The sequence below is a fragment of the Oxyura jamaicensis genome, chromosome 1, assembly GCF_011077185.1.
Source record: "Oxyura jamaicensis isolate SHBP4307 breed ruddy duck chromosome 1, BPBGC_Ojam_1.0, whole genome shotgun sequence".
NCBI lineage: Eukaryota > Metazoa > Chordata > Aves > Anseriformes > Anatidae > Oxyura > Oxyura jamaicensis.
Window position 1 is genome coordinate 67,248,050 of NC_048893.1, and position 27,266 is coordinate 67,275,315.

Consider the following 27,266-nt stretch of genomic DNA (forward strand, 5'->3'; position numbering starts at 1 on the left):
CGCGCGCCCGGCCCCGCTCGCCTCTTAGCGACTGGCAGGCGCCATGGCGGCCGCTCGCAGCGACATGGCGGAGCCGGAGGGGCTGCTTCCCGGCCAGGCGGCGGCCGCCGAGGAGGAGGAGGCGGCTGCCGCTGTCGCTGCCGGCAGCGGCTCGTCGCCGTCGTCCTCGTCGGTGGTGGCCGCCGCGGAGCCGGAGCCGCTGCTGCTGCTGAACGGCGAGGCGGAGAGCATGTCGGAGCCCAGCCCGGAGAGCGCCAGCCAGGCCGGGGACGGGGAGGACGAGGACGACGAGGAAGAGGAGGAGGAGGAGGAGGAGGAGGAAGACGAGGAGGAGGAGGAGGAAGAGGAGGAGGAGGAGGAAGGCGGCGAGGAGGAGGCGAGCAGCCTGGTCGGGAGCAGCAGCGGCAGCACGAGCAGCGGCTGCTGCAGCGACGAGACCCGCTCGCTCAGCCCCGGCGGCAGCAGCGAGGCCGACGCCAAGGAGGAGCCCAAGGGCCCCCGGGGCAGCCAGGAGGCCGGGCTGGGCCGCGGCGGCGGCGGAGGAGGTGGTGGCGGCGGGGGAGGCGGCGGGGGGAGCAGCTCCAGCTCCTCCAGCAGCAGCAGCGTGTCCAGCGGCGGCGACGAGGGCTACGGCACCGGCACCGGCGGCGGCAGCGGCAGCAGCAGCTGCAGCGCCACGTCGGGGGGCCGGCGGGGCAGCCTGGAGATGTCGTCGGACGGCGAGCCCCTGAGCCGCATGGACTCGGAGGACAGGTCAGTGCGGGGCCCGTCCGCGCCGGGCCGGGCCGGCAGGCCGCCGGGCGCCATGTCCTGCGGGGCCTCCCGGCCTCGCAGCGCCGGCTTTGGGGGACCCTCTGCCCCGGGAGCGCCCGCCCGCGGCTCCGAGGAGTCCCCTGGGCGGTGCTCCACCCTCCCTGAGTATCGTCGGTGTTACTTTTGGGAGCTGCTGTCGGGAGCCCTGCGGGTCGTGCTGTGTGCCCGGCAGGCTGCCCTGGTGCGGGGAAGGGGAGATGCGCTGGGCACGGGTCCTACCTTCTCCGGGCACAAATGGGAGTGGGTATCCATCCCGCCTAGGGCAAAATCCCGCTGCACCCAGAAGGAAAGGGACCGGCCTTTCAGCACTAAGCACGCGCGGGTGATTAGCATGTGCCGGATTAAGCAGGACTCAGTAATTTGAGGCTCAGATTCATTTTTGGATGAATTTTGAATCAGTAAATTTTAAAGGTTACTCCTTCACTTTTCACATGCTGAAGGTACGTTCTGCCATGACTTCGGCTTGATTCTCGTGGAAAGGCACAAGCAAATTCTCACACGTGGCCGAGTTCTGCATTTCAGGTCTCGTAGAGCCCACGAAGTCAAGCATTTCAAGGAACATGACTTAGCTAGTGGCTTTCTTGGGTGCGTCTGATACCATTTATTTGGCAAATGAGAAATAATGAAAAACATAGGAGTAGAATTTCGTTGCTCCTTTTACTAATAAGCTCTTTCAAATACTTCAAGAAACTTCTATTTTTTATTTCAATTTAGCATTAAGAAAGTATCAGGCTTCATTGTAGAGTGAGTGAGTTAGTACAAACAATTGTGTTACTCTTCTTGAGAAGGTTTCATTATTAATTGTGAAGAATTACATATTTTGGCCTAGACATGTACTTTAAATATGTTAGGTCAAATTCTGAGTAGCTGTAGAAATACCCATGCTGCAGAAGTGTGACATCACTAGATCTAACCTCAAGGGATAAAAACAAACAAACAAAACCCCCATGAGTCAGTTCCCCAAAACTGTGTAATTGCCTGAAAGCCATAGGAGAGGGAAAAAAAAATGGTTCTTCTGGTTTTCACCTGACTTCTGAGGCTTCAGGACTCACAGGCGTTACGTTTTCTTTCCTTCAAACTTGTGCAAGATAGGAAAGTGGTGGTCTGTTTTTTTTTTTTTTGAAAGCTGAGTTTTTTTTACTTGAAATCGCGTAAGTATGGAAGTAGATTTCTGGAGGAACAAAAGGGATATCATTGAATTTTAGGATATTTTTTTTTTTTTGATTTTTCATAAAATTCAATGCTAATCTTAGCCATTTTTGAGTCTTGTCCATTTATAGGTTAAGGAAATAACAGAAATTAGTTGCATGGGTTTTCTGGTGGTACAACCAATTACATTTTGGTTGTATGCTCTAGAGCTAGTGCACATTTCTTCCTCTGTCATTGTTTTCACACTTCTACTGTTATAGTGGCACTCTTCCTTTCTCCTTTCCAGTACCATTGGTGCAAACTGAGCTGCCGAGTGAAACCCTTTGTGTTTAGTGGCTTAAGTGAGGGCTGCATCTTTGGTTTTAATCTTTGCGAAGTTTCATCTTGGAACTTCCACACTGAAAACATAGATGCTGAGAGGGAATTTTGTAGTGTAGTTTCACAGCCTGCTTGTTGAGTTGGGTAGGAAAAGAGCAATACTAACAAAGAGTGCTGTTTATTTCTGATGATTTTTAAAAAAGTAAAATATATATGTTTTGAGTGCACTCCTTGCTGCAGTGTGGTAGACTGCATTAATATTTTTGCTATGTGTAGTACAAGTCACTTGGCCTACTGATAAAAATGATTGCTGCCCTTAGCAGCTACTGAGAGCATAATATGCATATTTAAGATGATCAATGAGACAAGCAGAGTGTCGGAAAAGGTAGGGAATGTGTAGAAAAGCTGGGAACAGTTTGGATGGAGATGCAGGTTTATGATAATGTATTAAATTCCTTAAAGGCTTGACAGCTCATTGGTTTGGTCACCTCTGCATTAAAGTATAAATTCTGTAAGTACTGGAGAAAGATATTTTATCTGTGATATTTTCTATGAGTAGTATATTGTACAGCAATCTGTGTACTCTGCTGTCTACCTGTGTCCTGAATGAAGAATCTAACTTTCTGTCTCTGAAGTCCTAAGAAACTTGGTGCCATGTTGTCTCACAGAGTGTGGTACAGCAAGATTACCCGTGGGAGGGAGGAGAGAGGGAGGTTGAGCTAACGTGCTTGAATTCACAGTCCTTAGGTTAAGCAAGAGGAAGGTGGCAGTAGGGTGTACTTCGTAAAGATTCACCTGGTGTAGGCAGGTTTGCTAGCATTCAGATCATGCCCCTAGGCTTGGGATTTTTTTTTCTTGTTTCCTCTTTACAAAATTTGAATAAATAAGAGGGTGTGGTGAGAGTGCCTGAATTCCTTAAGTGATCAAATTCCTCTCTCTGTGTGTACAGCCTTTATTATTCTCTTTAATTATCAATGGATTGTCTATTTAAATTTGTTTTAGTGGTATGAACTACAAAACAAACTACATCTAAAATTGAATGGGAAAGCTCGTGTGTAATCAAGATGTAGCTGCTGTTCAGCTACTTCTGATACTAATGTTTTGAAAGTATTTTGAGAGTCATCTGCTAATAGAGAATAAATAATTTGGTGCATTACTCTAGGAAATCTGTAAGCATTTTGGAAAAAAAGTACAAGAAACAAATGTGTTAAATATTGATGCCCTAAAACTTGGGGTGAATTTTAACTAGCTTTTCTCATGTACATAGATGGACTTGATGTTGTGTTAAAGTAGATTCCCCCCCCCCCCCCCAGCCCCCAAAAAAGCCCAAAGAAAAAAAACAAACCCAAACTGAAACCTAGGATAACTAGGTGGCATTTTCAGCTCAGTGGTATCAGTAGGGAGACTTCAGTGCAATAACTCTGGAACGATTACAGATCAATGAGATACCAGGCCCAGGTTTTTCCTGGGAACCATGCCGTGTTCCCATTACTGTGCTAAAATTTGCCTACTACTTATGAGTGTCAGCTGTCTCACTAATAATGGCCTGCATTCAGGTCTAGTTGTCCTCCAGATTTACAGTTAGGACTAAGGCTATTATCAGCTTGTGAATGCTGGTAATTTTCTTGTGGCTTTCTCCAACTTCAGTCAAGTGCTGAATGGATGGGTATGTTTCTACACAGTCCTTTGGAGCAAGTAATCTTTCTACAAAGCTGAGAAACTTTTGCTATGTCTTTAAAAGCAAAAATAATAATACTGTTGATTATTGAAAAAAAAGAGTAGCTGAGTTCATCACTGGGCTGCGAAGTTAGACCTAAGTGTATGCAGGGATTTGTGCTTAAATAGCTGATATGAATGCAGTGAAGGTGTGTCTGCAGCTCAGTTACTGCTGAACTACAATACTGAAAAACACTTAGGATGCTGAAATTGTTTAAATGTTGTTAGGTTGAAAGCTTATTATGGAAGTGTATTTAATTCTGAAATAATTTTGTTTTCAGGTAGTTTGATTTAGAAATCAGCGGTAGACCTTCCAATTGTAGTAAAATGTTTAGCAGAAGTTAAAATATCATATGGCTTTACTTTTTTTTTTTTTTTTTTTAACCTTTTGAATTTGCCTTGTAGTTTGCTTAGAAGTTATCCCTGGTCTTTTGTGCTTACGCCATCTTTAGCCTTCTTTAGAAGTTTATCCTTTGCTAGCTCCTCTTACTGACAAGGTAAGAGGCACTGAAATTGTTTCAGCTGGAGGTATGCATGTGCTGTTCTCCTGACCAAATAACATGAGTGCTTACTGAGTAGCTGGTAGGCCAAACCTAACAGGTGGCTACTGGACCCATGCAGCAATCAGACGCAGTCTTTTTCACAGAACAGCCTTTTCACCTCTATCGTTACACACCCCTGAAATCAGTTATTGGGAGGGACTGACGATGTGACAACAAGCCTTAGCCTTCTAAGAGAACCCGTCTAAAAATAATATTCAAGGAAACTTAACTATCTTAATCACATTAGACCTGTAGAATGCTTCTAGAAATATTTTGTCCCAGTGTAATAGGTGAGCCATGAAAATGCCCATTTCAAGGAAGGTTTTCTTTAATAATAAACATTTTTATGCTTAAGATTTTTATGTTCATTTTATAGTTTAAGATTTTCTTTTTTTTATAGAATGAAATAAGGTGGCAGAGCAAAACTAACAGATTGAGCAATAAGAGATTTAGATGAAAAGATGAAGAATCCAGAATCTAGCTGTAGTTTTTTAACCTTGTTTAAAATGAAGGTGTAGTCAATGTTCTAATATGCATGCTGATTTAAAAATATTAGTTCTTTAGAGTTCTTACTGCAGTTCTTATTTGCAGTTCTTATTTGATCTAGTTCTTAAACCTTCAAAAGTGAGTAATTTTCAAGGCAGTGACACACGAATTGTAAAGTGATGTTTATGAAGGCAGAATAGTAAAACTGAAATATAATCAGGAAGGCATATGGTATTAGTAGGTATGCTTCATGTATCCATGTGACCAGATTAAAAAGTGCTTCAGGCCTCTCTGCTGCATAGTCTCACTTGTTCCTATCCAGGAAGTGAAGAATCATTCATTAACACTTATGGCAAGGTGGTTAAGTCATTAAATTTTTGTAGCGTGTGTAATACTGATGCGTCACAATGGGCCACATAGAAGATTACATGAGATTTCAAAATTCTGCTGAAAATTATATTTGTATTGTCTGCATTTGTTGTTATTTGCTTTCAAATTGCAGAATAAAACTGGTGTTTCCGTAATTGTTACGCTCCTACGTGTCCTTTCTGGCACTGAAGAAAATAGCTTTTGATGGGAAGTCAAAACAACCCAGAAACTTTAAACAACTAGTACTTTTATTACTAGAGATGTTGCTTGGTATAATTGAGTGGTTAACATGAGGTCTTTTTGTGGACTAGATGAAAGAGCTTGATGTAATTGTTTGTAGTAATATTTAAATACACTTCATAGAATTTGCGAAATAACTTCCTATTCAGTGTAAGAGATAATTGGTATGACTTCTATGTTGGATTTGTACATTCACACAGGTCTACATGCGTTTTGCTTAACTTTGTGACACCCTGAAGTGTGGTAACTTTTGAATGTGAGGTTTGTATTGGTGAGCAACTTTAGGGGATTTCCTAGGCAGTAGTGGAAGGAGTTGTGTTGATTTCCAACGTCCTCCCCTTTCCAGTTAAGCTGCATATTGCGTGCAGCCTGAACATCTCTTTGGGAAAAGTGTGATGTGCATTTCTGAAGTTGCTCACAGATCAAACTTCTTGGGTCATGCAGTAAAAATATTCTACTGTTGCTGCTGTTACTTAGATCTGCGCATCTTTACAATAGCTTTATATATTTATTTTTTTTATTGAAACAGAAATAAAACAATATCCAATTAACTGTTGAATTAGAGAACAATGAATGGTGGGGGAGTGAGCAGTATTCAGAGCTGATGTGGAATGTGGCAGTATGGGAGTAAGTGCAGACCCCAGTGTGTTGTGGTGGTTGTAGTGCAGGCTGTTATTGGGTGAAAAGTGGGGACATAGCTTAGAAGGGAGCAGATAGAGCATTTGAGATTTAAATAGGGGTTTCCAGCAAGGGGGAAAAAGTGAGTTGCATGCAGAAAACTTTCTGGTATGACAGGGAGTGAATTATACCTAATAGCCTGAGGAAAAAGTGAGAGCTTAACCTCAGAGAAGTGAAAAATCAGTGCCTGCCATATAGGAGCCAAGTAATTACAGGGAAATAGGTGGGAATGTAAATCTATCTACCTTGACCAGTGGATTTTTTTTTTCACCATTACCCCTTTTGTTTTAAAAAAAAAAAAAAAAAAAAAAAGCTTGCAAAAAAAAACAACAACAAAGTGGTAGTTTTAGAAGTTTTTTCAAGTTAGAGATTTTTTTTATTTTGTTATCCAGCTATGTAATTGGTTCATTTTTATCATTTTATACACTTAATGTCCAGAGTTGTTGATACTTAGAAAATAAACATGTTCAGATATAAACATTCCATAAGGAAAATGTATTTCATTTTCAGTTATGCCTGCTATTTATCATCGGTTTTGTGATGCATTAAGATGGTGTTTACGATTGTCAGGTTGTGATTCTGCAAAAATTAAAAAAAATAAATCATTGAGGAACGAAATCTTCAGTCTCTCAAGATGCGGTATGCTTTTTTTCCCTTTGTGGTGGTAAAATGCCAAATAAAAAAAAAGGTGACCTGGGGTTTTGTTTTCCATGTCAGATATGCTTCTGCATTGCTTTCTTTACACTAAAATTTAATTTCTTAACTATCGTTTGCTAAACTTCAGTTGATTAGTTGTATGATTGTATTGGATACTTTCTTTAATAGAGTATTACTTAAGGCATATGCTAAGACATTTGATAATGTCTTGTAAAAGACAAGATTTTTGTCACATATTAGGGTTAGTATCATTTATTAAGTATACTTTAATAAGAATACAATATAAAGATTCTTCACTTACTGTTAAGATTAATGTTCCATGCAGCATCTTGTACAAATTACTAGTTCCCCTGCAAAATTGCAGCGAGTTCCTTATTTTAATCATTACAGTTGGTGTTGTAAGGCTTCAAATATAAAAGATCTTAAGGAAATACTTTCATTACATAGTAAACAGAGAATTGTAAACTTATTTTTTTTTTTTGAAACAAAAATAGTTCTGGCATTTCTTTGGTTGGTTTCCTGAGGCTGATTTCATGCCAAACTGTAGATTAGACAAATTATACAAGGTATTAATTTAGTGTCAAGGGGAACAGAATCAGACCATAATTAAGACCGTTCTATTATGAACTGAATGAGTTGGAGAAGTAAAACTCCATCGGTTTCTCTGCTTTTGATGCCTGATTAATACTTGAGAAGTAGCGACTCTTGACTGAAGTATGAAGTTGCTGTTTCATAGAAGGCTGTTCTGTCTGTCTGTATTTTTCTTAAGTTAAACAACAGTAACTGAAATTTGGGGGGGGGGGAGGGGGTTGCATTTCCTCTGGGACTCTTTAATCTTTTTCTGGTTGTCTTCTGCTTATTTTTTGAGTTAGATGTTCAGGAGTGGGGATGGGTATCCTGTGAATGGGACAGTAATGGTTAACATGGTGGGATTTCCTTAACACTGTACCTGAAGGTTTTTATTTCCAATGCTTTTATTTCCACTTTGTATTAATAATGATTCTTGGAATGGAAAGCATGCTAAAAGAAGTGACAATTTTTTTTAACTACTGATGGTGTTCCAATGAAGATTTAAAATAATGAAGCGTTTGTTGCTGTTCCCTAACTTTCGAAGGTGATAATCAGGTTGAAGATGAATTGTTTCCCAGAAATGAAAGTTAGTGTTATTTGTATCTTTAAGGCAGAACCACTTACAGTTTCTTGATTTGTGTAATGCTTTTGCATATGTAGTCTGTTTGCTGTTGTATCACAAGGCACGCACATTTAACCTGCTGTAGTTTCTCAGTGCTCTTCTGACACTTTGCATTCCAAGTTTCCTTCTAGTATTATCTGTTCCTCTGTATGCTACAGCTTCGATGATAAACTGGTTTTGTTAAATTAATACATAACCCAAATATTCTAAGGCTGACAATCTAAATAATCAAAGTAGGTGATTCAAGAGAGTGGAAACAGCTCTAGAGAGGTGGTGATTCATAACACGCTTTCTCAGTTGTGTTTTGTTTCCTGTACATGTTTGTTATTTTAAGTTTCTTTGATTTCTCTATCTTGAAGAGCTTTTCTATCTTCTCCCAGTTTTATACTATCAAACTGAAATGTTTGCAGTGTTGCTCCCTTCTCTAGGTATTTACGTTTAATCTAGAAATATTTTTACTCTAAAATTAGCCGTTGCTTCAAAAAACTTCAAAACAAATTCTAATATTACCAGTAGTCACATTAAATAAAACTATCTCCCTGACTTCTTGTTTTCCACTTTGTAGATTTCTTAGTAATCTACAGATACTCAGTAGTTTTCCAGACTTGTTTTTAAGATTGATTCTATAATGCTATAAATCATGGAATATCCTGAGTTGGAAGAGACCCACAAGGATCATGGAGCCTGACTTCTGGCTCTGCACAGGACTGCCCAAAAAACAGACCCTGTGTCTGACAGCCGTGTTCAAACTCTTCTTGAACTCTGGCAGGCTCGGTGCTATGACCACTGCCCTGGGGAGCCTGTCCCAGTGCCCGACCACCCTCTGTGTGCAGAACCTTGCCCTAACCCCCAGCCTGACCCTCCCCTGTCCCAGCTCCATGCCGTTCCCTCAGGTCCCGCCACTGTCCCCAGAGCAGAGCTCAGTGCCTGCCCCTCTGCTCCCCTCATGAGGGAGCTGCAGGCGCCATGAGGCTTCCCCTCAGCCTGCTCTGCCCTGGGCTGAACAAACCAAGGGGCCTCAGCTGCAGTTCATACATCTTGCCCTCTACACCCTTCACCATATTTGTAGCCCTCCTTTGGACACTAACAGTTTTAGATCTTTCTTATACTGTGGCACCCAAAACTGCACGTAGGCCTCAAGGCTGCAGAATGCTTAAGCCTTGTTCATTTTGAAAAACTTGTTAGAATAACTTAATTTGCGTGAACATAGATTTGAATTAAAAACAAACAGAAAGCCTAAATGACTTAGAAGCACAAGTTCTTAAGTGCTTAAAACATGGTAGTGGACTTCATGTAATTCTGTCTTGTTTTCAGCCAGATGTCCTCATTTCTTATTGCCATATGAACTTACTCTTTTGCAGCCATTTAGTATTCTGCAATCCATTTTTGTTTTGATGTTATCTCCATATGCTATTTTTTTCCTCTGGTTGCTTTTTTTTTTGAATTCAGAAACTGATTATTATCAGTCATGGAATGGTTTTGGATGTGTCCTAAGGAAAATTGATAGGAAACTTTCTCAGAAATGCAGGTAGATTAAGCTATTTCAACTCTGAAAATTCTCTTCGGATTACTTGCTGGATAAATGGAGAAAACAACAACAACAGCCTCCAGGAGCTCCGAACCATCATGACACTTTAATGCTGTAGTCAAACTGCATCCCTTAAAATAAGGGGAGCTGTTATGCTTGTGGAACACAAATGTTTGATTTGGGGAGTTAAATTTATAATCCTGCAAATTTAGTAGTAGAAATATGTGTTACTAATGTAGATATATCATAAATTACTGAACTCGCCAAAGGTGGCAAGGGGAACAAAGATCAGGCAAGTGTTAAAGTTCTTCCCTCTGCTGGCTCATAGTGGTTGCTCATATTTTGTGAGCTCACCTTTTTTCTTTGGATCTGCTTTAATTTGACTTTTAAATTGACATGTTCATTGGGAGACCATAAAGCAAAGTGAACTGCATTTTATTAAATACCGGTAATCATGATGTTGATGTTCTGATAGTAACACTATGAAGAGGTTGGTAGTGAAGTTTACTTGATATTCAAAGTCAGTAAAAGTTAAATCTTAATGCAAAGCTGTATTCTTTCTCTGCTTTCATGTCAGAGCTACTTTAGCAATTTCTGGTATTTATAACTGAAATTGTTAGCTCTTTTGAACAATGTTTGTCCTGCTTCAGTTTTTAACAGCTTTGCTCTGCAGTTCCTATTCTTGAGCAGAGCATAGAGGTAAAAGTTAGTAGTGTGGTGATACTTAGAGAATATATAGCTGCTCCTATGTTTGGAAGTGATAGAGATTTATATAAAAAATAAAGTATTAGGGCTGATGCAGGACAGATATATCCTATCAAGGATGGGAGCTCAGGGTTCATCATGTGATCACTTTCAAACTTGGAGGATTTATCTTCACCTGTCCATTGATTATATAGGAATTCTATAGGAAATAATAAGCGTAAATCACTGATTTTGGTGGCTTCAAAAAGCTGAAAAAGCTGGTAGGTGGCCTGCCATTTTTTTGGAATGGGGCTGTTGGTCCAAGCTGCGCCCCAGACTTCTACACCCTGCCTTGAAAAGGGATAGAGAAGTGAGGTAACTTGTGAAGTGTTTCTTTTCACTCTTGACTTGTCCTGGTGAAATGAAGATTATGTAGTACGCAGGTGTGTCACTAGGCAAGTCATTTTTATTTTTTCCTTTCAATTTTTGTTCTGTTTTGAATTGGCATTTGTAATTGAATGATTTGAATTGGTGCTGTTTGTTTTGTGTGGGGATTAGTACCTAATTGTGATTTGGTCTTCCATGTTGTAAAAGCTTTTCTGTAGGAGTTCTAGGTTTTAACCCTTAAAGTTGTTGTAAGAAATGCTTGTCATTCACGAGTTTTCCGTTATTCCAATTTTCTGGAGTGTTCAGTTCAGTCTTCTTAAGTCTACCTCATATGAATCGGAACAAAATAGCTGAAGCTTAATGCAAATAACAAGATATTTCAGAAGCTAGTGGAAGCTAAAGAAACTAGCAGGGTATTTTTTCTTTAAAATAGCCACCTACTTCCAGCGAGGTTGACAGTATTTGGATTCCTGAATGTTAATTATGCTTCTATCTAGTCAGAGGCAGTCTTCTGTGGATTTGATGCTTTATGACTTCATCACTGTGTAGTTTAGAAGAAACTGTTTTAAAAGATTCATCAGTCCCACTTACTGCATCTTGATGGCTATTCTGCAGTATTTTTAGCAACCCTGCAGCGTATGTTCCCTGAAGTCTATGTTGGTTTAAAATTTGTTCCATTACATGATGAGTTTGTTTATTATAGGATCTGTCAAGTCATTTCCCTTGGTGTTAGCTGAAATCATCTGGGACCTTTGCTTACGTACTGAACATCTGGGGACTGGAGGCTGAGCATTCTCAGTGGAGGTACTGTAGCTCTGCAGTGAGCTCCTGTTGATCAGGCTGAACTAGTGCTTGTTGACCCTCAAGGGCATGGCATAAGGCCCATCTGTCAGGTCTGAATTTTGCCTGAGGGAAGGTTACTTTAGTTAAGGTCTAGAGGGAGTATGTCTAGCAGACATTAAAAATATAATAGTAAATTGATTGGGCTTTTGTGCATGTGTTTGGTGCCCTGCTCTACTATTTCTTGAAGTGCCCAGTGTCTAATCGTGGGGTTCATGGAAAGTAAAAATGTAATTATGCTGTCCTTGCTTTTTTTTTTTTTTGTATCAATACTCTTTCTAGACTTCTACTGTCTGTTGTTCTGAAAGATTAACAAAAACAGTGAAGGAAAAAATTGGGGGCATTTCATTCATTAAATTCAATGGAAGGGTTTACTTGCAGTAGTGAGGAAATCAGTCTCCTCGGGGAGCTAAGTGTGTGTCAGGAATGATGTGCAATACACCATTTTCTTGAATGCATTAAATCAAAGGCTTGTTATATTTTCATTCACATTTAACTGTACACAGCAGTTAGTACCCAAATATGAATGTGGTAAGCTAAATGGTTGGAAACTTGTGTGTCTTAAGTTGGGAAGAATTTGGAGTTGTTTTTTTTTTTTTCTTTCCTCAAATGGAATAGTTGTATTTACATGACTCCAACAATAGCTTAATTTCACTCAAATCCTTAAAGGAGAATAACAAGCCAGGACTGAAAATGCTTGAAGAACTTTTTGTGTGTGTTCTCTATAGAGTAGAAATGGCTGCTAACTTCTAGCAAGTTTTTAAGCTACTATTGCTAAGGTTTTAGTTTCAGGATTGTTTCTAAATACAGTTTGGACTGGATTTAAGGAACAAGATGCATTTGGTTCACGTACACCATAGACTGTGCAGGTACTAATGTTTTAACATGAAAGTGATGCTTAAGAAAAAATCTTAATACATCCTCATTATCAAGGTGATTATTTTTAGCTAGAGGTAAAATGCAAAAATAAGACCTTAAACTGCCTTTGAGGTAATGATTCCTCTACTTAAGCTTACATTAATTGTGTTGCTTAATGAATGCACTTTAAATGTCAGTTTTATTTCAAAACTGTTGATCTTAATATAGGAAAAATTGGAGGGGGGGAAAAGGTCCAGCTCTTCTGAGAAGACTGTATTTTCAGTTCTACCTTGCTGCATCTGGAAGGAAGGCATTGTTTGCCAGCTTGTTTAAAAATTAGGTAGTGGTTTAGTAGGCATCTTGGAATGGCATTCAGTCCTAAAAATCTCCCTGATTTATTTATTTTACTTCAGGTTTATTCTGATGCATGGATTAGGATGATAGTGGGGAATAACAAACTGGAAGACTACGTTGTTGTGCTTGCTGTAACAGTTTTAAATTTTAGTAATTAGTCAGTCTTTTGAATGGTGCTTCTTAAAAACAGCTATTGTATATGCAGACTCTATCCAGCAGTGACTGTTTTTGATGCTCTATTGTTTGGGATGACCTCTGAGTTGAACTCGATGAAACTCAAATGTCTAATGTTCTTCATCAGGCTATGGTCTATAGATCCATTACAATAGAGCTGGAGCCTGCTTACAGCTTGGGAGCAAACCCAGACCTGTCTGTCACTAGCAATAGGGGAATGCCACAAGCGCTTAAGTTCGACTAGTGTCATTCTGCTTTGATAGTGGTAGTCAGGATTTAAACAGATCTCCTGGCTGGGGAAAAAGGACTGGGGGCTGGGGGTGGTAAGGGAAAGCTTGCATTACATTGTTTAGCTAAAACATGTTTCAATATTTTTTTTTTAAATCTGTAGTTTTCCAGAATGTCTCTGCTTTCCTTGCTTTATTCTGTTCTATTTTTGATGCGTATTATTAGTTTCTCATTTGGAGGTGTAGATTTCAGATGGGAAAGCAAAAAGAAAGCAGAGCAGGAGATGTACTTTCCATTATTACCTTCCCTTTTGTTACAGGACTTTTCCCTTCCTTCGATCATACTAAGCAGATAGTGTCAGATTAGATTGGAAATCCCTATTCAGAGATTGAAAGATACATGGACACTGCCATAGTGGTCCAGCCCTGTTTGGGCTGGGTTGCAATGCTTCAGGTTAGGAAGAGACTCAAGTGGGCTAGATAAAATGTTGGAACGTGTGTATGCATTTTACCAGTTGTGTCCTGCTCTTGTGTCCTTTCTGAAGTCCAGAAGAATGACACAGTGGGTAGGTAAATCAGCAGATCTAGCAAAAAGCATTGCAGCGAGTTCTTGACAGACTTCAGCAGCAGCCACTGTTGCGATTATGAAACCTACCATCATTTTTTCTCCTTCATCTTGAAATGATAATTTAAGAGCAAGTGACCTTCCAAGTCAAGTGTCTTCTCTGATGCCATATATACTATGAATTTTTCTGTGAAAAGATTACTGATACTTTCTCAGCGTATGGCCTACTAGAGAAAATGTACACATGCTTGAGCTGTACACGTGTCAGATGTTGCTGGTCTTTAGGTCTTCCATGGATTCTCTTCATAGGCTTTACCTCTTTCCCAGGTGTCTCAGAACTCACTGAGAAAGACCCGCTACTTCCCCCAGTCTAGAACCAATCTAGGTTCTTAGAGTACAGCAGTACTAGATGGCTGATGACCTGCAATAGGTTGCTTCTGGAGGGAAAAAAAAAAAAATTTGGTTATTTCTTGAAAAGAAATGTATTAGAGTAGCAAGTTTCTTGCATTATATGGAAATGTGTCAGAAGAACAGTCAGAGAATGGCTATCTCCTGTTGTGTGACCCCTTGCCATTTTGTTTTATGAACAATTTACCAATTTCTGTAGTAGGTTCTGTTACAGCAATATTCATCTGCACTTCTAATACCTTAGTTAAGCAAGCTAGAAGAAAGGAATGAGTTCTGTTAAATACTGACCTATTACACTGATCTGGATTTCAGTTACCTACTTTTAATTTTTCATACCTCTTGAACATACTATAGTAGCATAGTCCACTGTAACACTTCATCCTTTGCTTCCAAGAAATTCTGTACGTTACCTCTTATTTTAAGTGCTGTGGGCAACCTTCTTATTGCAGTTGCTTTAATACTAAATTTTGACCATAGAGTCTAGAATAATCTAGATTGGAAAAGACCCTCAACATCAAGTCCAACCGACAGCCTGACCTACAGAGTCCCGCTGCTAAACCATGTCCCTTTGTTGCACATCCACACACCTCTTAAAAACCTCCAGGGATGCAATGCTAATGTTAGCCTTCAGCAAGCACTTAGGCTATTAGAACTAAACTAAGCAAACATTTAAACTGTTACAACCAGATCGGCTCTTTAAGTGTTACTGGTTTCTCCTGTCATTACTAAATCTACCCATTGTGTTGTTGGCTGGATCATTATTACTAGTTCCAACTAATTATATTTGGAGAAAAATATGTAGAATAATTTTCTACAAGAAGGATAGCATATTGAAGGAAAAAAAAGCATGAATATCTGCATTTGCTGAGCTGTAAAAATGTAGACCTGAGGTTTGGAGGAGGTCAGTGTATGTTGCATTGCATTTACAATATGAAATAAACTCTCTCATGCTATTAGTTGATCAATGATTTTTTTTTTTTATTTCAGCTTAGAAATTAATTGTGCTGCATGCCTGTGAAGTAATGAAACCACACATGCGGACATGCACACACCCATCCTTCACAGAACTTGTACTGGGCTGTGCTTTCTAATTGCTTTCCCACTCAAGACCAAGCTTTAAAAGCAGGGAACCCTTGAGAGAACTAAGCTGAATAACCAGTCTTAGACTGTCCTTGTGGTCGCCAGCACCGTGTTGCTGCTTAGTCTTTTTGCAATATGCCTGTTTCTGGGGTTTTGGGGAATGGTAGTAATGCTGTCAGTGAAACGCAGAATGACAGTAAATAGCTTTGAAGTTTGAGCTCCTGCATAAAATGTTGATAAAATCCCGTACGTTAGTACCTGTCAGCCATGAGAAAGTTAGGGCTCTTTATTCACTTGAAACAATCAGAGAGGGCTATTGTAGGAGCAGTGTGTCTGTAGTGCCTCGCCAGCTTTCATTAAGCAACTTCCTGATGGAACCATTGATCAGCTTAACACTACTTTGTTCAACAGAAGCGGTCGGGCTGTATCATCATGTCTGGGTTCAGAGCTGCTGCTGAATGCTGATTTTGTGAAAACTATTTGGGTAACTCTAGAACTCTGGTGTGTGGGAGCTGCATTAAGTTTTTTATATAATTTTCTTTTTCATTCCATTGGTAGATTTTGCTTCCATAACTTGATTTTACTTTCAGGGGTAATTTTTGGCATAGGTATCAGCTGAGGAAGGAATGTCAGTTCCTTGGTGCATCTATTGTAGGGGGCCTGGCATGGGGGAAAAGCTGGGATTGAATGCAATGTATTTTACTCTTAAAGCATGACAGTTTCTTAGAAATATACTAATGCCTATTGCCAGTGGTTTGCAGTTAGTGGCTGTTAGGACTATAGCTTCAACTCAGTGCTTGTTGCATTTGGACGTTTCTGGTGATTATAAAACAGGCTTTTAGGGAAAGGCAAATATGGAACAGATTCAAAACCATATCTGTAGGCTTCTGTTGACCACCATTGCTTTATCACTAGTCACAGATTGTGAACTTAAGTTATGAAAGGAACCAAGACTACTTTTTGTAGTGCAGAACAAAGAAGGTGGGGAGGCAGGTGTGGCATGGAAAGCTGGGTGTATTCAGGATATGGAAAATGGAAGAGAATAATTGTGGGCACATGGAAAAATGTGCTGTAGCAGGAAAGTACCAGTATGGCTTTCACTGAGAGAAGGCATGCCTTGTAAATTGTTAAACCTTTTTTGGAAATAAAATAAAGCATGCTATTTGTATAATACCTAGCAAGTTCATTTTTGATAGCCTTCTATTAAGGCCCAAACCTGTTGACAGGGTCTCCAAAACTTTATAATTTGGATTAACTTGGAAAACAAAAGCCTAATAACTTCTTCAGTTTTAATAATATAAGGAGATTAATGGGTTGGAACGCAATTTCTAAGGGTTGTCTGGGTTGTGGTAGTCAGCATTTTCCGAAGTGTTATCTTACTGGTAACTCCCTCTTCCAGATCAGAGTTTGCTCGTGAAACCAAATTATTCGGGGTAGTTAAAACTAAATCTTAATGGGAAAGCACTGCAAAGGGAATCTGTTATTTTTTTTTACTAGGGAATGAAATTTGATACTGAGAAATGCAGTGGAATACCTGTGGTGGGTGAGGTGAGAGGAAAAACACAAACAAGGAAAATGATGATTTCAAAATCATCAGAAACATCAGGAAAGAACTGCTAGCACAGTTTAAAAGAAAAGTGCAGATGATGTGAGATTGCTACTAAAGAATTTTAGAGCAAGAGAACAAACATCCTAGTGATATCCTCTAATTTTGAGTAATGATTCAGTTTTTGTTGTATCCATCTTAAAATACGTAATAGAACAGTAATGGGTATGTAAACAGCACTGGTGTCAGAAATACGGAACGGCACTGATACATTTAAAAGCAGAATGCTTTAGCATAGGGATCTGTACAAGAGGTGGAAAGAGAAAAGATGTATGATAAAAGTTAGAAAATTATAAATACTATGTAGAGATGAATATGAGACAATATCCTGTTCCTTTAAAGTAACATCATTAGTTTTTTTGTTGTTTTTACTTGCACTTCACTCAGAAGGATATCTAAAGACATTTACATAAAACACTGCCACATGCTGTGTTAGCATAAGGGTATGTGTCAGGTCAACAGAAGTGATTCTTCCTCTGTACTTGGCACAATTAAGACTGTGTCTGGATCACTGGGGCTCATCCCAGTTACTGACATACTGGATATGTATCCTCGGCAGAGGATCTCCAAGATGGTTAGAAGGTTGATGCAAATCCTGTACCTGTAGAGGCTGAGAGATTGGGTTTCTTCAGTTTTTGAATAAGAATAGTAGGCTTATTGCTGTTTTCAGTGATTTGATTAGAATTGTATAGGAAAGGAGTAGACATTCATCAACTGTTCAACTAAAAAAGGTGAAAGGCAACAGACAGAAGTTACAACACTGGAAATTCTGATGAGACATGGAAATTTTTCCTTCTCCCCACAGTGAGGTTAATCAGACATTGGAAGAACTGTTCAGAAAGGTAGCAGAAGCTCCAACCTTTGAAAATACCCATTAAAAACTTAACTGTACGAGACTATGAGCAACGTGATCTCACTTGGTCAGTTGGACCAACTGACCTCCTAAGATCCTCTCAGATGAGCTGTTCTTTAGTTCTATGACTTTGGAAGACAGAAACATGAAGGGTTTTAAAAGGTAACAAGCAAGTTTACAAGTTTTTTTTTTTTTTTAAAGTTATGTCAGTGGTTATTTAATTTTTATCCAGGAACAATATCTGCCTATCTCTGTGCTTTTTGCCTTAATATGAAAAGAGTATTCCACGCTTTTTTTTTTCTGCTGAGATACAGAGCTGATAAAAACGACCCTGCAAAGTTTCAAAAGACAAACAAAAACCACAGTAGCTTAGATTACGCGTGCGATAGATGTGCTGCTGGGCCTCGGAGTTAAGTGCAGGAGTCTCTTAAATATTCTGTAAAACTTCACTTCTGTATTATTTTTAAGGCTTTAGTGTTAGTTGTGGATGCTGGTCTAGATATATGTCTGGTAAAAAATATGCTTAGCAAAAACAATGAATGACTGATATAGTTTTAAAATAACCATGCTAACACACAAATTTTCTCACAAGTCAGTGAATGGGAGGAAAGTTTTCCAGTTCTCCCTTTTGTTGACAGTGTCCAAAAGAAGTTATACTATGGAGTAATAGTGGTTATGCCCTGACTGAATATTTTACTGTATTTAAGGTGATGAGCCATAATAAGTTTAAAGTCTCCTTTTTAACCTGTCTAAATCAATCTGATGCCCTAAAGAGCTACAGTTTTTATATGTTCCATTAATGTGTAACAAATGCAAACATTCTCCTTTTCTTACAGCATAAGCAGCACTATTATGGATGTAGACAGCACAATTTCCAGTGGGCGTTCAACTCCAGTAATGATGAATGGGCAAGGAGTTCCTGCCTCCTCTGCAAAAAGCATCGCTTACAACTGTTGCTGGGACCACTGCCATGCTTGCTTCAGCTCCAGTCCGGATTTGGCAGATCATATTCGCTCCATACATGTGGATGGTCAACGAGGAGGGGTTGGTGTTAAATTTTTTTCCTCTTCTCTTTCTTACTGTTGTTTTATTCTGTGGTGACAGTAGTAAATCTTACATTGTATGTTATGAAGTATCAGTTGTTTAGCTACTGACAGAGATTGGGCCCTCAGCCTTTGGCACTAGGCATTCAGCTGCTGTGTTTTCCATAACACGCTTGATTTGGTATTCTGTAGTTTTGATTGCATGGCTACCTTTAAGAATATGTATGTTCCTAATGAAATACTCAAATTTATTGGATATTTGATAGATTTGCTAATTTCTCAGCATCTTGAGGATGCTGGTTTTAAGTGCTTATACTTGGAATTCATTTTCTTACAACTTCTAGTGTTTGTGCTTCTGCATATTAACTCAGGCAAAGTTATATCGTGATTATTTGTAAAAATAGAATTTTATTAGAAATAATATATAAACAGAATATAGGGCAGATGTAAGACTGGTCGTCTTGGGTGGACAAAGTCTTACCAAAACAGTTCTGTTTGTATTACTGACAGCAGGTCTTTGGATGTTTTACCTTCAATATAACTGTATCTAGTATATATTTTTTTTAAATTGAGGTACATATATGAGCATACATCTTTTGGTCTAATACCTGGTCAAATGATGCAAGTTGGGTTGGTCTCACAATTTTAATGTTCTAACGCCTCTCCAAATAGCTTAATTTCAATTCTGTACTTAACTCCCTGCTTCCCAACCTCCCAAATTACCTTTAAGACCTGGAATATTTCAAGTGAACTACCTTTATTATCAAACACAAGAAGTCTGCTTTCAGTGCTTCATGCTGCATGTCTTTAACTTTTTGGACAGGTAATACCAACTCTTAACCTGGAATAATCTTTATTTTCAACTTTTGTTAACTTTAAAATGTGAGTATGTCAAATGTTAGGTCATTATGTATTATCTTAAGGATACGAGAGACTTAAGTAAGATGCAAATTTTCATCACATTATATAGTTTGTGTAATTATGTCACTGCAACAGGTGTGACTCATTGGTTGCATTTAGCTAATGTTATTTGGTATGACTGAACTTCCAGCTTGGTATTTAGTGACTCTTTTTCAAGTTCAAGCTTTAGGAAGAATCATCCAGCTAGTAAGCCAGCTTTTTAGTCACCCGAGAGATATATTCCAGTAGTTCTATTCACAGTTTATTATTCATAGTTAAAGTGTTATGTGAATCCTGGATGAGACAACTAAATGGATAAGGTGTATCAGTATCCTGGAGGCTGTCAATGTAAATGCATGACCTTTTCCCATCCATAACCCCTTTTAACTCCTTAAAAAGGGATTGGAAAATTTTTCTAGATTTTCTTGTGCTATTTTTCTGCTCGTTATCATTGTGTGGCATGATTTGTGGTTATTTTCACATTGAAAATATTAGACTGTATTCTGTCTTTCTGAATGAGACAATTGTTGGAAGCATCAAACAAGTGCCTGAGCATTGCCCTCAGTTCATACTTTTATTCCCCATGGTGAAGTTGGTTTGTTTTTCAAAAAGTTCTTCCATTATATGCTGTGGAAAGGGACTGATGCTGGCTGTTTGGTTTCAAGGATTTGTCTGCCACCTGCTGGCGAGGCGTTTAACTGTTGTTAGAGATCGTGGTTTTGGTAGAATTTCAGGTATTACTCAACTCTGTGACTATAAATTTGAGGGAAAGTAGTTGTAGTATCTGCTTCTTGAGAACTTAAAAGCAATGTGATAAGCTTGCTTCTGTGCTTATAATGCATTTTTTTCAACCTAATATTGAGATAATGGTTCCAAACCAGGACAATGAAGAGCCCAGGAGACTGTAATTAAATAATTTTACTTTTCTGAAATATTTTGTCAGAAATATTTGGGTTCAGATTTTAGACAGGTGTTCACAAGAAGCTTTGCTAGGGTTTATGGGGGGTTGTTGTAAAACCAAATACATGTTTTTTGAGGGGATTGCATTTCAACTATCTGTTTTCCTTTGAGTGCTCTGCAGTTTGCAGCTGCTGGTGGAAATTTTGAGATAGGTATGTAGCTGTTGCACTGACAGGAATCTCAGACTTCAGTTCTGTGGCTGCAGGGGGATCTTAAAACTGATGCTTTAGTGTCTGCTGCTCATCAGTTCAGGCTTATCGTTCAGGAGACCTTGATCGGTCATACAGGCATGCATGGTTTTCAAGCTTTGCTTTAGTAAGTTGAGGTGTCTGTATGTTATACAGCAAGCACATCACACGCTCGTCTGGCTGTTCTTCTGTTTTCAAAGTACAGTCTTTTGATGATTCATTTTTTATTTCTGAAAGAGGACAAGAAGCTCAAATCCAATTAGTTTCCTGCAGTTCTGAAAGGTATTCTGAAAGTATTTTGGACAATGCTATTCCTGGGGGCCGTATTCTGCTGCTAAAAATTAGGGCTGTATCCCTTCCTCCTCCCCTCCGCCCTCTGACTTATTGAGGAAATTCTAATGAAGGCCAAGTTCATTGAGCTTTTTTATTCTCTAGGTTATAAATAGACACAATGAGAGGAGAGAGAAAAGCAGCATGAGTAAGTTCTACTCTTAAATGCACTATTGTGCATATGACTAATCTGTATACCGGAATAGCTAAACACCCATAGGTTTTGAATCCTATGAAAAAATTTCCCTTTCTTCATCAGGAAGGGAGTTGAAGGCCTTAACTAGGGGCATCTAGTATTCCGTAGTATAAAACTGGTATTTAAACAACTGGATTTTAAGACTTTGCCCATCTCAAAGAATGAAGTCATTACTTATGAGCATAAATAATCTGTCTTTGCTATCCATAAAATGTAAATTTTATTGCTTACAAATTTTGATATCTCAATATCTATGGTGATACTGATATGCAGTACAAACACAAACTGTGGCTGGATGTTGTGGCTTTTTGATTGTGTTTATCTGAAGCATCTTCTGGCTTTTGATACTTGTTTCATTGACCTGTTGTATTTTTTTTTTTGAATACTTGTGGTTGCAATTATTTCTTTGACTTATGTAAACTTACCACATTTTTGCTTTATTAGGTGTTCGTTTGCTTGTGGAAAGGTTGCAAAGTATATAATACACCTTCAACAAGTCAAAGTTGGTTGCAGAGGCATATGCTGACACACAGTGGGGACAAACCTTTCAAGGTAAGGTTCATAGCAAGGTACATAATCCTTTATTTTAAGAGCAATCCTATTCATTTTTTTCTGATAGAATGCATTAATTGAAAAATACCATCACAGGAGGATTTCTTAACATGTCAAGATAGCTGAGCTTTGGTCTTTGCCTCGATGGTGCCCCAAAATCCTGTTCTGTTATGAAAACAGTTGAAGATACCATTATTTCTTCGCTGTCCCTGTTGCTTTTAATCTATAAATGGTAGGGGAATCTAAAACTAAATAATGATGGAATTTAATTTTGTATACTTTTCTTGTTGTTTATACACTATAATAGTGAGATATTTTGCTTCATGCTTTACACTTTGGATGATGCCTAGTGGTGCACATTCTGTGCTTGAATAAGAGCTATTCTTGTTAACAAAATTCAGTTAAAACTGTCAGTGACTACTTATGGTTAACCTCTCTGAGAATAATAAGGAAGTCAGGAATGCAGGACCGTTGAGCTGACTGTATTTCCTGCATAGTATTTTCTAACTTTCTCTTTCTTTCTTCCCCTAATCTGTACCTGCAATTCTAGGTATAGTAGTGTTTATCATTCCCATATCCACCAATCCGTTATTAATGAGTTGCTTCATCCTCTTATGGATACAGTTGGGGCAGTTCATAGCTGTCAGTCCTGGATCACTTTATGGTAAGTTCCACCCACGCTACTTCAGACTGAAGTTCTCCTTCCATCTAGGATTTTAAAAAAATAATTAGGGCTTTTTATTAAATGTAGGTAGCATTTTATATCTTCCTCCCCCTCCCTGCCCCAACCTCACCAAGTTTTAGTCACTACTTCTCTACTACCTTCTTCTCTCTTCCTTCTCACGTAATGTCATCTGCTTATTTATTTTAGGGCAATTTTATTACTAAAAAGATCTTCTCTATTACAGTGACCTCTTCCAGAAGTTACTACTTCTGCACAGATTTTAACAGTAGTTATGACAGATAACAAAACTATACTCAAAGCTTAAAGAATAAAAATAGTTCAACGCAAGTGAAAGCTTTTTTTTTTTCTTAGTCTCTTGAAGACTAGACTTTTTCCAAACTGATTGATTTAGTCTGAAAACTTCTCACAGTGAATGATGGTGGGGGAAACTTGCGCTGGAGTTTATTCCTTTGTTCAAAGGAATTAAGTTAACATACTCTTGAAAGCATAGCGTAAGGATCATAGACCCCTGAAATCTTGCAGATGTGATTGTTCTAGTAACCTAATTGTAACTGCTGATCCCTGAATCAAACTTGAAAATGAGTCATTAGAGGAAACTTGTATCTTATTTCCTCTCATTTTAGGACTAAGTAGTTTATGTGCCTTAAAGTGTAATAGCACATTCCTGTCTTAAAGAAAAGTCTTCTAGTAGGTTAGTTCGTAGACTTGCTTGGTGTAGATCAAAGAAACTCGATTTAGAGGCATGGGGTTTAAAATAGGTGGTCATACTTTAGGAAATAATAGTATTTCTTGAGTCTTGTGAGTTATCTAGTGAAGTCAGTAAAAGCTGATATCCCATTTTTTTGGCTAAGCTGGTTACAGCTAGAGCTGTAAGACTTGAAACAGTTCTGATAAGCATCTTGTGTTAACAAGCTGGTGAAATAGTACATACTTTTCTGTAACTTCTAGTCATACTATCGGAAAGAATAAAAACACTGGCGGGGTTTTTGCAGTGGTTTGTCATGGCTCAGTCTGTTACTTCTTTTTTTTCCTACTGTTGTCTTCAGTGTTTGTGTTTGCATTTTATCTTTGTATTTCTCAATCTGTTCCTGGGGGCTTTGAATAGAGGATAATTCTCATCCTGTAACTTCTTTTGTTCCCCTTTCATTTATGCTGAATATAGGCTTCAGAGCCCCCATGATTTAGCCAAGTATGTGATTGTGATAACTTGTTAGTTACCTAGACCTCTTTATTCACTTGATCCTTTTCTTTTTCAAGCTTTTGAAATCTATTGTCTGATACAAAAGCATTTAAGAGTGCTGAATATTAGTCTTGATCAGTTCAAGAACAGTTACTCCTTCATTTTATGGCAGTTTTTCAAAAACTAAGCATTTTTTTTTTTTGCATTTAGCTTTTCTTATCCTAATGGCTCAGATTTTCAGCAAAACCCAATTTTTTCTATTTGGTTGTATTAAAGACCTCTTGTTCTTGATTACTAAAATGTCTCCCAACCCTCCTCCCTCTTCCCCCCCCCAAAAAAAAAAAATCTATTGCTTTATAAGAATACATTAGTTCTAGTATAAAAGGAGGAGTCATTGTCACTTTATAGTACTCACTGAAAATGCCAAGTCATTCAGTGTTTTGTTAAAAAATAAATGTCAGGATTTGTGAAGAATTGACTTAGAAGGCAGTAGAAATGATAGAGCTGTATGCTATTGTCTAGAGAACTGTTCAGAATAGTTTTAAGAAAGGCAAAAAACGTTAGCTAGGAAGGTGATGAAGCTCTTGTAAAGGGAAGACTGTCATAAAGGCAGGAGGAAAGCCAAAACTGTTTAATGATGAGTGGAGATTAATAAACATATGGCAGGCTGCTACATGCTTATACCTCTAATGAAAGTAAGAGGAAAAAAGTATTTTCTTAAACTGAAAGGCAGCTGGGGACTACCTCAGGCATAAAGCTGTCTTTTGCAGAACTATTCAGTTGAAGAATATGTCCCCGTTCTCTGTGCCTTTTGTTTGCAAATGAATTCATTTTATGTAGTCGCCCATTTTGGGTTTAATTCTCAATTTTTGTGATGCATGTAATGCTGTCCTTTGATTTACAGGCTGTATCCTACTGTAAATTAAAAAGTCTTTGTGGGTTTACCTGCCTTTTCCATGCATGAATATAAACTACATGACTGTATGGCTCATTTGTCACTGAGACAAACCCACTTCTAAATGGCAAATACAATTGTTTAATATTTTCATAAATTCCTCCTGTGGTTTCTGTTTGTGTGGTTTAGCATTTCTCCCTCGATATTACAATACCAGTGACATGGAAAAGGTAAATTTGCCTATGAATATCTATTTTTGAGATATTAGCTCTATTTTTATATGAGGCAATTTCCTAATACTGTGTGATCAGATAATTAGCAGACATTTTACATCTGATTCATGTGCTAAACTAAGGCAAAAATTCAAAGTTTGATCTTTGGGGCAGAACTTTGGACCTTTAGTCATCAGATTTCTTTGCTTTTTTTTATTTCTTCCATTTTTTAAAACATTTTTAATGCTGTTGGCCTTAAGTTTCATGTGGAACACATGGATTTTATTTTTGAGGCCATCATCACTAATTTTTGTTACTTAGAAAACAGTCTTACCTAGGGCACCCATTAATCCCTCCAAAGTAAGTGTGTCAATTAAATGAGTTACCATTGATGCTAGTTCTAAGTCTCTAATCAAGTATTTCTGCAAAGCAGTATGCTTTTCTAGTCATTCTTTGGATGGGCTGTTTCCTAAATTTGTTTCTCTTGTCAAAGAGATCAAAGATTGGTCTTGCAAAATATTTCTGATCTGAGAACTTACTGGCCTTCTTTGGGTCCAGTGCTAGGTATTTTTGGAGTTACACTACTCTTCTTAATACCTGAAGTTCATTGCTTTTGTGCTGCTGGAAGTACTCCAGCCATTCTTCCAGCCTTTTTTGTTGTTACAGGTATTCATTTAATATAGGTGTTTTCAGAGCATGTAACTGCTTCTCTGAAGATATTCAGTATGTTCATGTTTGTGTATCATTTTATATCCAGAGTTGAGAGAAATCCAGATACTACTTTTTTTATAGTTTTACTGCATTATTTTTTCAGCTGTTTAGAAATAGGTGGAATACTGGAAATATCGTCCTCATGTAGTAGTTGTCCTATCTGAAGTTCAACAACTTAAAAACTTTCAGGCTTTCAGAATATGCAGACAGATGGAACTAGAGGAATAATCTGCTGAGATAGGAAACTGAGGCTGATAACTGTCTTTGACAAGCTGAGAAAGAATTATCTTGGCTGTTAGAAACAGTTCAATAGTTATTGTGCTGTGACAATCTGCTTTTTTTTTTAGCAGTGTTTCTGGTATTCAGATTTCTTTTTGAAGTGCTACTTTTCGCTGCAAAAGGCATTAAAAGTTAGTTACTTGTAGACATACCAAAATAACTCTTAGCATGTAGTTTAGATGACCAAATACAAGATGTTAGGCACAATGAAAGGACAAACGGTAGAGTAAGCTCAAATGTGTGGGAGATATGAAAATAATTGCTTATACCAATGCAGAGGAGGACTATGAAAATATGCTCTTAATGTTTAAGATCAGCTGTGCAAGGTTTGCTCACATGGGGTGAATGCTTTCAGGAGCAACAACAAATAACAGTACACAAATTTATTGTAGGCTTTCATCCTTTGCTTAAAAGGGGAGAAAAAAGTAGTAGTAAAATTGAAATTTTATGCTCATTCTACCACCTGTAACTTCCAGAATTCATTAGGGAGTAATTCATTAAGGGATGACTGCACTTGATATGACTCTTAATAGAGGAACATTTGTTGAAATCTAGATGACAAAGCCAAGCAAATTCAATCCTCATTTGGAATTCATGTCAGTTATTCTTTTGGCAGGACATCTTCTGTCCATTAGAGCATTGCAGTTGCAGATAGAAAATGCAGTCATTCTGCCCAAACGCTTAGATGGTGAGACAGTAAGGTTTATCCAGATGTCTAAAATATAGATCTATTGGGAAAAAATGCACATTAAATATTCTAAAAAGGGTACTTGATTACTTTGAATTTAATAGAAAAAATCTGTATTACTAGATATTTTTATATCCTGTTTGTTAAAGTCATTGATCACTATTGCCCATTAGTAATGGTGGGTATGGATACACTGGAGAAATTAAATTTCTGACTTGTTGACTTATTTTCTCTTGAAGTAACATATCCACCAATCCGGACCCAACCTATCATATTGCAAACTGAATGCAAAATTTTGAGATACAGGGTTTTGGGGAAAAATTAAGAGATTGGTTTAAAGTTGTGCATAATAGTTGAGTCTGATTTATTAGAAGCCCTCTAGATTTGTGTAATTATCTGGTGGGAAGCTGATTTGGTGTGACTTACCGTCCAGAGATCCTGAAGTGACAGCCTGAACTGCTCCTTTATCTTTGGAGAGAAGATACTTTACCCATTAGTAACGGATTGCTGGATATATTATTTTAGAGAAAAAAAGAAAAAATCAGGTAAGATTTTTTTTTTCCTCTTCTACTATTTTCTGTCCACTACAAAGGCATTCTGTGTCATTTTTGATATATATATATATATATATATCTATATATCAGCTGTTGAATATTCAATGACATAACAGGTAGTGTCAAACTGCACAACACGTGGAAGTGATGGTCTTTGCAAATATTTCAT

At 38.3% G+C, this 27,266-nt stretch overlaps 1 protein-coding gene across 2 annotated transcripts in view; it reads left to right on the top strand.

Annotated features, from left to right (window-relative positions):
* The window catches only part of AEBP2 (AE binding protein 2), a 64,395-nt gene that overhangs the window by 5,085 nt on the left and 32,044 nt on the right, over positions 1 to 27,266 (top strand). For both annotated transcript variants that reach the window (XM_035347876.1, XM_035347881.1), the window contains exons 2-4: positions 1 to 753; positions 18,561 to 18,768; positions 21,786 to 21,893. In XM_035347876.1, coding sequence (XP_035203767.1) covers positions 44 to 753; positions 18,561 to 18,768; positions 21,786 to 21,893 — 1,026 coding nt within the window. In that variant the 5' untranslated portion in view covers positions 1 to 43. The remainder of the gene's footprint in view (positions 754 to 18,560; positions 18,769 to 21,785; positions 21,894 to 27,266) is intronic.